Genomic DNA, 11,629 nt, shown 5'->3' on the forward strand with positions numbered 1-11,629 from the left:
CCGTTTTGGTTTCCCTATGCTCTGATATCCATCACGTGGGACCCAGCCTGTAGCTAGTTTTACCGAGCGTCCCGGGCGCATTCTGACTGCCTATTAGTCCAGTCAGCAGCAGAAGTTGCTAAGCGGGCCAGGTGTTCAAAATGATCTTGACGCGACTTTATTGTTAAGAGAATAAGAGCGTGCAAGGTAATTCTGAACACCTCGCCCGCTTAGCAACTTTTACTGCTGACTGTCCAACTTTAGCCTGCCGCCGTTCAAGCCATGCCCACATTATTATTTTTTTCAGTGGTGGCAAAATGCAAAGAGCACATATGCAAACACGGCTACAAGTACGAGACGTTCTATAAAATCGACGCCGAGGACCGCGAACACGTGATATCTGACGCCAGCGTAGCGCTGGAGATGCACATAGCCATCCTGGCGGCTAATAACGGACATATTCTACTTTCTACTAAAGCTAATCCTACTGTGACGGATCCGGTATATGAAATAGGTGAGTCACCATAAAAACCCTCCAATTTAAAATGTCATCATCATCATCATCTCAGCCATAAGACGTCCACTGCTGAACATAGGCCTCCCCTTTTGGGGGGTGAATGCCATAATCGCCCCGCTTGGCAGGCGGGTTGGCGATCGCAGTCGAGTACACCGAATTTGAGGGACGCTGCTGCCCGTCCACCGGTGGTCTTGGACGTAGTTTAAGGACATACCCGGGTCCTAATTAAAAAGTATTTCCTAAATTTAAAGTTTTCTTAAATCCCGCGATAAAAACGTAATTGCACTAGTTACACCTATAATGTAGTTTTAAAGATGTTTCGGTATAGGCAAAAGATAGGTGCGATAGGTCTGGAGATTCAAAATAAAGTCTTAGTTTGCTGTGCTGTTAATGTCTATCATACTATTAGAAGTATTTGAACAAATTAAATTATTTTTCAGAAAAATATTTTAAATATATTTTTTTTTTACTGGAGGCCTTGGTCACTTTCTCTTAGTATATGACATTTATTTCAGTTTATAATGTCTATCATACTTGTTATTTATTGTAAAAGAAGTAAACCTTTCTACAAGTGTAATGTTAGTTGGAACTAACAACTGGCCACTTGTGTACAAACTGCCTAACTAACCTAACCTAGCTATTTCTGGAGTTCACGACTTTCACGAGATATCAAATTAGATTGCATAATTACACGTCGGGTTATTATTGAGCTCTAGTCAGACTTCTGTAATTATTTATTTTAACTTTATAGCACAATCAAAATAAGTACAAATGGCGGACTTAATGCCTTAAGGCATTCTCTACCAGTCAACCATAGGACAAAACAGAAATTCTTCAAACACAAATTTATTGAGCTCTATGCCGCAATAACAACTGGCGACTAAGGTCATAATGCCATCTCTTTCACTCTTGCTTAGTCTAAACAAGGGTAAAGCAGATAGCATAATGACCTCAGTCGGCAAGTGGTGTTGCGGTGAGGTCAGATTTTTATATAGTTGTTCTAGTTCGTAGCTCGTGATTTAAAAATATACACTCGATAGATATCAAACTTTACTCTCTGGTTGCATACATATCAGTTATTTATTCCGCTTAGTTAAACAAACTAACAACTGGCCACTTGTGTGCAAACTGCCTAACAGCTATTACCGGAGTTGGCGAGTTATCGAATTAGGCTGCGATAGCTCCAACGGGACACCGGACTAATTCGCGTGATTGTTGTTTAGATTTCGGTTTCAGATGGTGGATGATAAATTGATAAAACAAACTAGGTATTGAATAGGTGTATTCGTATAATATGAGTAAGTATACCGGGTGTGGCCTGTAATATGAGCAAAAAATTAAACTGTAGGCTGTACTCCTCATACTGACCAATATTTGTTCAGCGACTTTTAAAAATAACTTGTGGTTTGATTTTTAATACACTCTAAAGTTTATTCTAAGACGCAGTGTATTGCGAATTTTGTTATGTTTAAGGCGTGACAAGCAACGTCAATCACAATGATATGGCGTGGCGATGGCGTCCAATGAAGATAATATTTATTTGGTATGAAAAATAGAGAGTCAAAATACTTCATAATTTTTAAAAGTTGTAGAACAAAAGTGTCACCGTTTGAGAAGTACAATCTATGTTTTAATTATTTGCTCGTGTTACAGGCCACACCCGGTATTATTATGAGTTTCTAATAAACAACAGACTGTTAAATTTGGCTACGGCTTTTTAAAAAGCACGACGTACTCTACATGCAGCTATTATTACATTTGTACCATACACAGTTCATAACAGATATCAAGTAAATATTATAAGTAGGAAATTAAATATTTAGAACTCATGAACTTTAAGTAATGAAATGGAAAGGATGAACAATCTTTAATTGTACTATTGCAAATAACATATCCCTATTACCAAAATGCAAGTTGCAAATCATTGTTAATAAAAGCCTAAATTTCTGGAAACTATCATGAGAAAGTTCTTATGCAAGTTTTCACTTAGAAAGTTCCCGTTCAGATTAGGGATCGATTCAATGTTCTACCTTGGCGACTGTTTCATTTAACTGTTACGTCACTCAATGGCATTTATTTCAAGTTGTTAAACTGTGCATTTAACATCGCCATCTATCTGATCCTACACTTTATCGAACCCTAGATCATCTAGGCTAGATGGCTTATCGATAACTGATATACATAGTTCCCTATACAGTCCATAGGTGGCGCTGAGCTGCAATTAATAGGTTTAGCAAAGCCATAGATTTAGGATAGTGAATTTAGATGTACTTGTCTTACTTTCCCAATATACGCGATACGAAGCACACGTTGTTTTGATTCCAACCTTCAAGATCCTCCGACTTCCGCTCACTTGCCATCACAAGTGTCATAGAAATCGAACCTAACTGTAAGGACGTTTGGCAATATACATGGTGTGTCTGACCATGGGGCTTTAAATGCAGGGCTTGATTTTACTCGCTAAACTGAGCTACTTTTACTATGAGACCAACCCTAAAATTGGGGAAAAATTTTTGGCTTTTCCATAGAAAATCAGCCAGAATGTATGAAAAAGTAAAAAAAAATTTCGGTATTTCGGGGTTGGTGCCATAATAAAAGTAGCTCAGTTTAGCGTGTAGAATCGAGCCCTGGATTTAAAGCCCCATGGTCAGAGACACCCTGTACATTTCATGGGAACTTTGCTTTTTAAAATAGTTTTGAAAATTCTCTGTAGCACATTAATCCCTATAAAAATCAGGTAGTTAGATGATGGTCATACATTTTATGAATTTACAGTTGTTGGAGGAGGAGGCAATAAGTTCACAGAGCTGCGAAGGAACTTGAGGCGCAACGGAAAGATCTCGAAGCCGACCGTCGGTATACTCTCTGCTATAGAATTCAGGCCATTCTTCATCAGAATTACTACAGGTAACTTCTATTTTTGAAGTGAAAACTTCCTTAGCGGCGCTGGGCACTTTTTGAGGTGGGGAAAAAATGATAAACTCGAGACAGCGTAAGGCGATCACGTAACCGTAAGGTTTAGTTGGCCATTCATTTAGATGGCATTTACATCAATAAAGAAAAACTCAATGACATTACATGAAAAAGGTTCTAATCTTGTACGGGTTGAAATACGAGGATCTCACAGTTACATTCTAACTTTATATCACTCAAATATAATTCAATAAAGCTACATCTTGATGAAATCGCTAATAAAAGTGAACTCTAGTACTGGTGAATAAAACTCAAAATATCATGACCAAATATATTTAGATGCGAAGTTTGCAAGGTAACTTTACAATTTCTATTCGAATTTTAAACAATTAACGCTACAAATTTGAATTTCGAATTTTAAACAAGTTCACTGACCAGCAATTTCGGAACTAAAGTTTTTCAATAGAAAGGTGGATGGATCAATTATACATAGTGCTGCAGACATTTTGGACTAGTCATTGAGTTTTCACTTCTGTCGGCACTCCCGGAGTGCAACCCGTTGTTTTTTTTTTAAGTACCACTTTCAACAAAGACGTGTATTTCAGATGGCGCTGTACAATTTGGCAAAGAAGGGGAGGAGCCCCTCTTGGATTATCGTGACAATAACCCTCTTGCCATTCGGTACTTCAGCTTCGCTGCTTGGAACGGAGTTGAAGCTAAATTCTGCTACGATTGTCCACCTAAAGGAACTAATAGTAAGTGTATCTGTGGTGGCGTACTACAAAACTCATCATCACAGATTGACCACGGTACCTAAGGAGGCTTGTGTTATGGGTACTTAGACAACCACTTATATAAATAGGTAGGTACTTAAATACATAGCAAATACCCAAAGCTCGAAAATTGCTCGAGTGGAGACCACGGACTAACAAGCGCAGCGTAGGACGTCCACCGACAAGATGGACAGACGACCTTGTTAAGGTCTCCGGAAGACGCTGGATGTGGGTCGCTTCCAACCGGCACGTATGGAGGTCCAAGGGGGAGGCCTATGTTCAGCAGTGGACGTCTTATAGCTGAGATGATGATGATGACCCAAAACTCAGGAACATTAATATCTGTGCTCATGCTCATCACACAAATAAATGCCCCTACTGGGATTCGAACCCAGGACCATCGGCTTCACAGGCAGGGTCGATATCCACAAGGCCAGACCGGTCGCCACACGCATCTGGCATGATTAGAGACCAGGACCACCTTCTGGCATGACCTTTATGGATGACTCTCGCTATAACCAACTATAACGGTTGGGAATCGGGCCGAGGCGACTGACATTTCGTTTTTTATAGATAGCATCACGTGATACGTCATAGAAAACGAAGTGTTGGACGCTTCAGCGCGGACCCGGACCGTTCTATTCAGCGTGAGTCATCCTAGGATGACTTAGCTGTGATGACTGGCGTAAAAGAGTTATATGTTCAGTAGCTGAGCGGTAGGTGTCTTATAAATCTTTCAATGAGCCTAATTATGAAACTCTCTCGTAAAATTATTAGTGTTAGTACCTATGATTGATGAAAATTCTAATACTACATAGGTACTTAATTTTGATGATGACTTAGTAAGGGTATTCAATGTATGTTAAATATGTATTTTTTTACTTATAACCTGTCCATAATCTTGAGCCTCAGCATTAATTTTACAATCCCCTAGGTTCCACAACAAATTCAGAAGCCGTGGACCCCCTAATGTCAAACGCAGACAAACTCAAGGCTGCACTTCTTCAAGACCGCGCACCGCACCTCCCACCCGCATCCCCCGTCACAATAAGGCTCGGCTTTAAGATTACTAGCCTTAAGTACAGCCCGTTCACTTCTAAGATGGTTACCGGAGTCGCTATAGTGGCGGTAAGATCCTTATTGCACGTTGGACTTCAAGAGTTCAGGGCATAATAAGGCTCAGCCTTAAGGCATTCAAATCAACTCAAGACTGGACTTCTTTAAGAATTCGCCCCGCGACTCCCGCCAGCAGCCCCCGTCACAATAAGGCTGGGTTTAAAAATAACCGTAAATACAGCCCGTTCTCTTCCAAGGTGGTTACCGGAGGCAGTAAGGATATTAGTGGCGGTAAGACCTGGTCACTCTTCATTTTCATCCCGCAGCTTTTTTGTTCCGACTATGCAAGTGGCAAACAAATAAACGACCCGTCTGATGGTAAGCGGCTACGGTAGCCCATGAAAGCTTGCAACTCCAGAAGTGTCTCTTACGTATTGCCGGACCTTCACGCTGCATGGTTTTCCACGGAGGTGTAGATAAGTGGAGACGTAGAGGAGGCGTTCGGGAATCACCCAATAACATTGGTTATTGTTCATTCCGCTAGATTACAACCAATGCTATTTATTATTGGTTAATTCCTGCTAGTCTCTGCTCATTTCCGCCTGAGTGGAAAGGCAGTCACAGAAAACACTCCTTTTTGTAAAGTCTCATAGTGTTATTCCTCGAGAAAAGCGAGTGTGTGTGCGTGTGTGTGTATGTGATTCTACTGTTTTCGCGATCCATTCGCCTTTCTCTAATTTCTTCACAGCACATTTCACAGAAGCCTTGACCTATAAGGTAAACGTACTGGTGCTAGACGCGGTCCCAGTACATGTATTGTCATCTTGCAAACTTAAGTCATTGTCAATAGAGGTGACAGCACGGTGTCATCTATTTGGCATCAGAGTGTCGAGCACTAGTACGTTTACCTTAGTAGGTCATATAGTAGTAAGCTAATTACTATTGTGATTATCGCACTGGTTGTAGAGTTGGGTGGACGACAGCATGGCTTGGAATCCAGATAAGTTCAACAATATCACCAAGTTGACCTTCAGCGACGGACAAATTTGGCGCCCCACGTTTTTCCTTTTCAAGTAAGTATTATTATGCACCGAGTGTCAAAATATAACTTTAAATTCTGATTGTCTGTTAAGAAAATATCCCAAAATAATCTTTTGCTTTCTATAAAAATTAAATAGCACACTTTTTCTCGCTAATGTCAGAAATGTCATTTCAGTTCTGAAGACCAAGGATCCGTGGACATTGACAACCCAGGTCCCATCACGATGGTGAACAGCGGTGAAGCGACTTACTACTTCCAAACTCATCTCACCAGCTGGTGCTTTAATTACGCCAAAACTACAAATAAGTAAGAACCATTTGTATATATACTTACACCTGTAGTCTACTGGTTATGTCTTGCTTGACGTGCCATGTCTCGCATCCATACCTACTGGAGGACCGACTTCACGTTCGAGTTGAAAACCCTTAGCTTGGATTTAAACATAAATGTTATAGTTGCTACGCAGATGTTTCCCCGAAAGACATTTACATTGGTCAGTTTTGTGTTGCTGTAATCCTTTTCCATCTATCATGATTCATGAACAACGTTATTCCACCCCATTAATGGCTAGTCTATGGTGCGACTTATGGTATTAGGTCACCAGAGCCATCACTTCATCCTCCTTTCTGAAGTCGGTTAAAAAGCATGCATTGAACGACTAATGTCTCAGCTTCCACATTTGTCGAAGGGAAAAAGTTACTTTGTAAGATACTTGACATACTCGTACTAAACAAAATATGTATGTGACCTTTTCAGCTGGCCTCATGACGACTATCATTGCTCCATAGTCATCGCCCCATGGGAGCCGCACGAGAAGATCATCCTGGAGCAAATCAGTCATGCGGATGAGAAGATGGCTATTGTAAGTACCTTTAGAGCCCTCATGTCAAGGGTATTTAAAGAATGGCCCGCTAGCCAAATTCAGCCCGTGAGGCTGATAATTTGATTCGTGAAAATAGCCCGATTTTCTAGTCTCTTTTGCGAAAAGAAAGCAAAAGCGATCGCACCATTCGGTTTAAAAAAAGTTTTAAATTCACTTCCTAATATGAACTGATTTCTTCGGGATGTTAGTCTAAAACTCTAAAAGGTATACATTGTTTGGTGTAGGAATTTTCCAAGAGTATCCATAACGAACCGATCGCGCGCTGCCCTTATTATCGGTCCACCTTATTAAGGACATTCTGTCCTTATTATTCGCAGCACAACTCGTTTGCATCAATATAAAAGTACGCTCGATAACGATAATTATTTACGGGCAAAGTATAATATACCATCATGAGATAAAATTTCTCCAGCTCGCTCACTCAAATATCAAGTAAAAATCCTTAAAGTTTTAATACCGCGTTCTTAATCTCACCAAAAAGCCAATCATTTTAAGTCTAGCTCTAAACAGTTTGCAGAAAGCAGCAAAGTCATCCCCAACGAATGGAGCATCGAATGGAAGCAAGGTGTGGTGGAACCATCCGCATGGCACACCATCTTCACGGCCAACGACAACGACACCAACCAGAGCGACCGGTTCCTGGTCAACATTGCGCTGAGGAGGAAGGCTACGGCGTTCAATGTTGTGTTTTATACGCCCTTACTAGGTAAGAAGGAGTTTGAGTCTTCCTTCCTTCGTTTCTTATAACTTGACAACGATAACGACACCAACCAGAGCGACCGGTTTCTGGTCAACATTGCGCTGAGGAGGAAGGCTACGGCGTTCAATGTTGTGTTTTATACGCCCTTACTAGGTAAGAAGGAGTTTGAGTCTTCCTTCCTTCGTTTCTTATAACTTGACAACGATAACGACACCAACCAGAGCGACCGGTTCCTGGTCAACATTGCGCTGAGGAGGAGGGCTACGGCGTTTAATGTTGTGTTTTGTACACCATTGTTAGGTAAGTATGTCAAAAAAAATAACGGGTTGCACTCCGGGAGTGCCGGCAGAAGTGAAAACTCAATGACATTGTAACAGTTTTTCGATCAGCTCACGAGTCCGTCTTACGAAGCGTCTTACGTCCTACACTCCCGCGAGTTTAACATTTTTCCCCCATCACAAAAAGTGCACAGCGCCGCTAAAGAAGTTTTCACTTCAAAAAACTTTACATATTATGCATTGGAACCACCGGAAGATTTAACAAAATCTTTCCTTTTGTTCTTCTCCTCGTGTTCTTACACGTCGTCATCCCTATTTCCTAATGGAGTTTTCGGAAATCAGTGCAGCGTAGGTACTAAGGCTGCTAGAAATGTTCGAATATGTTTGCTTTTGTTTGTTATGAACGCCCCACCCCGCTACACCCACCCGTTTCTCGAGATCCACTCAATTTATGCTCACCTTTAAGCAATAGCTAAATATCAACATTATTATTTGTCTATATTTCTATTGTATAGTTGCTTTATATTGTTCTTATTCTTTCCAATTTTTAGTGTATTTTCCCCATTCCTTTTTGTGTAATATATGTATGTATGTTTATCCTATAAATTTTGTATGTATTTATATCCATTATCTTTCTAATACCTTGTTGTACATTTTGCTGCATTTGTCACCCTCTTTTCACTCTCTCCTCTCATCTACTCAAAGGTTAACTGGAAGAGATCCCTCAAAGGGATAAGTTCGCCTTTGTACTTCTTACTAATTGTATGTTATTTTTAATATGTCTTTTTGTACAAGAAAGAGTTTACTACTACTACTACTACTACTACTACTACTACTACTACTACTATTATGCTTGTTCCAGTCCTGGTGTTGTTCGTGCTCATGTCGTTCTGGAGTGAGCCCCTGCAGATGTCCCGCGTGTGGTTCTACGCTGGTTCTACCGTCGTCATATGTGTGGGGCTGTGCTACGTCGACTATCTCGTGCCTATACACACAGTGCCTACTATACGTTAGTGTTCAATAATGTATAATTATGTATATCAACAGAATAGGCTCAATAGGAATAGAATAGGAGCGCTGGTGGCCTAGCGGTAAGAGCATGGACTTTCAATCCGCGGGTTCAAGGTGTTCAAACCCCGGCTCGTACCAATGAGTTCTTTCTTTCAATCTTTTGATAATATATTATAACACTTTAAACTCTCGCTTATTTAAACTTAAAAACTCGCGTTTTGTACATAAACCCCCCCGATCCGTAACCCCGTAGACCCGTTTGTGTAATTAAAGTAATTAAAACAGAACAGAATAGACTCAACCTAGTTGTCAAACTGGGCTTTTGGAGCGGGACTCTTCAAATTTTATCGAGACCCTTAAACTAGATCAGGATCAGCAAGTTTCTATTTTCAGTATTTTCTTTTCAGTGGTCCTCTACGTTACGGTGATGGGAGGTGTTCTACTAGCGCTATTGCTGCAGGTTCTACTGATGACTCCAACGGCGGAACGTATCTGCCAGACCCACTCAGTGCAATCGCTTCTCCGTTCCAGGATGTTTAGGATTTTGTTCTTCTTGCCTCCTGTTAAGGTGAGTTCTAACTCCAATTAATCTAAGTGGTGACAAGAGGACCAAGAGGTACAGATTTTACGAATGACCTTAAGATCATAGAAGCTCTGCTAGACCTACTACGTGCAATCTTTGGTTCAGGGTGCTTAGGAACTCCTATGGTTAAAAACAGGATAGTTCCATAGTCTTTACATGAGTATATGACAATCATAAGAAGGCTCTGCCATGCAAATATCATATCCATATGCTTCAAAATTAGTAAATCTCTTGTCTTCGGCCAAGAACGTTTAAGGTTGGGTTTTTTTTTGCCTTCTGTCCTATTAAAGTAATCAATTCAGTTGCTTTTAGCTAACATAAATGAAAAAGATCATCAACTTAGCAAGTATTGGTGCATTCCAGCAAATTAGCGCTTACAAAGGGCTAGCCGTCAGGCCCTGAGCTTCACCCCGAGTGCCCAAGCTTGTCCTATCCCCAGTTATTTTGGGCGAGGCCGAAGGCCAAGCTGCGAGAATGACGAACAAAGGAAAATTCTATACAAGTGCTCTTTTTATTTTATTTTGCGTTTTAATTTGACATCATATTTACCTACTCATCATCGTAAAGACTCAACTCACGTGAAATGGTTGATTATTCAACCAATCTGAACTTAAACTTTCTTTTACAGAGCGCTGAAAACTATGACAGAATAAACGAAGCATACTCCGGTGAGGAAGACGAGGTTACGCCTCCCAGAAACGGAAACATTCCAGAGATGGAGACGGAGACGCCAACGCCGAGCGAGAGAGACGAAGTCGCGGCGGCTTTAGACTGGTTCCTGTTTCTAGTGTACTCTCTAGTCATATCTGTTATGCTGGCTATGCATTTTTGAAATATGAACGCTAATAATCTTCAAAATCTTACATCATGCATTAGTATAAAGTTTAACTTGACCTTGATATTACAATCATGATGTCAGTATTTAACAAGAAGAGAAGAAGATAGGGTACGTGAGCCACCTAAGGGCATACAGTCAGCCAAGAAAGTGGATCATCTACACTTTAAAAATTGCTTACTCCAGAGAACACAGTCGCTGTGGTCGAAATCAGTCTGGAGAGCATCATCATCATCATCATGACGTGACGCAAAAGTTTGATCTTATAATTATTTAGGTTTTCAGTAATAAAACTATGTCTAATGTTGTAATGTTTCTTTTTTTGCCTTAATATTTTGCTTTGGTCCTCTAGTCCTTAATTTAATTTGCTAGCCTACCGTAATAAATAAAGTAAGTTTGTCCTCTTAACTATTGTATTTTCACGGTGACAGCTTAACCTTCCTACTCAAAGAGAACTAAGCCCTATTGTTCTTGAAGTTTATGCTTCAAGAAATCAACAAGGATTATAAGTCGAAACTGCGGTCTAATAATTATGGTGACACAGTTCTAGAAATCTAGAGATCCTCGTCTAGTAATATTTTTTATTGAATATAAGCTAACTTATCTTCAATAGAGTATTGAACATTTCACGACGAATAATGGCCGGTAACAAGTGCTACTTCGGCCTGCTAAGATACTTTCGCTCGAAACTTCTTTCAAGAAGCATAAAACTTCTTTTGTACAAAACCTTACTAAGGCTCATACTCACCTACGGTTCTGAATGTTGGGTGCTGAGCAAAAAGACGAGAATGCCTTGTTGGTATTTGAGCGTAAAATACTAAGACGTATTTTCGGAGCTGTGATGGAGGATGAGATATGGCGAACGCGTTATAACCACGAGATATGATGATCTAAATGTATAATGAGCCTAACGTCATTAAGACCATAAAGATTGGCCGCCTGCGATGGGCAGGGCACGTGATACGAATGGACGAGGCCAGAGTACCCAAGCGCCTTCTAGAAGGCCGACCGGAGGGCCGCAGAGGTAAAGGTAGGCCCAAGCTCAGATGGTTGGATGGC

The 11,629-nt window shown here is 40.6% G+C and overlaps 1 protein-coding gene across 1 annotated transcript; it reads left to right on the forward strand.

Moving 5' to 3' along the window:
- The first annotated feature begins 261 nt into the window (after positions 1 to 261).
- On the forward strand, positions 262 to 10,591 carry LOC134673131 (acetylcholine receptor subunit alpha). Its single transcript, XM_063531075.1, has 11 exons — positions 262 to 493; positions 3,272 to 3,403; positions 4,015 to 4,164; positions 5,117 to 5,310; positions 6,205 to 6,311; positions 6,455 to 6,586; positions 7,037 to 7,142; positions 7,674 to 7,869; positions 9,004 to 9,150; positions 9,560 to 9,720; positions 10,364 to 10,591. The coding sequence occupies exons 1-11, from the start codon at positions 262 to 264 to the stop codon at positions 10,565 to 10,567; spliced, it is 1,761 nt and encodes a 586-aa protein (XP_063387145.1). The 3' UTR covers positions 10,568 to 10,591.
- Positions 10,592 to 11,629: the final 1,038 nt, after the last annotated feature.

This window comes from Cydia fagiglandana, chromosome 2, assembly GCF_963556715.1.
Source record: "Cydia fagiglandana chromosome 2, ilCydFagi1.1, whole genome shotgun sequence".
Taxonomy (NCBI): domain Eukaryota; kingdom Metazoa; phylum Arthropoda; class Insecta; order Lepidoptera; family Tortricidae; genus Cydia; species Cydia fagiglandana.

Bases quoted from the DNA above. Each gene is read 5' to 3' on its own strand.
- LOC134673131 (XM_063531075.1), top strand. From the start codon at position 262: ATGCCCACATTATTATTTTTTTCAGTGGTGGCAAAATGCAAAGAGCAC. The intron at 4,165-5,116 runs GTAAGTGTATCT...ACAATCCCCTAG, and splicing joins TCCACCTAAAGGAACTAATA to GTTCCACAACAAATTCAGAA. The intron at 7,870-9,003 runs GTAAGAAGGAGT...TGCTTGTTCCAG, and splicing joins GTTTTATACGCCCTTACTAG to TCCTGGTGTTGTTCGTGCTC.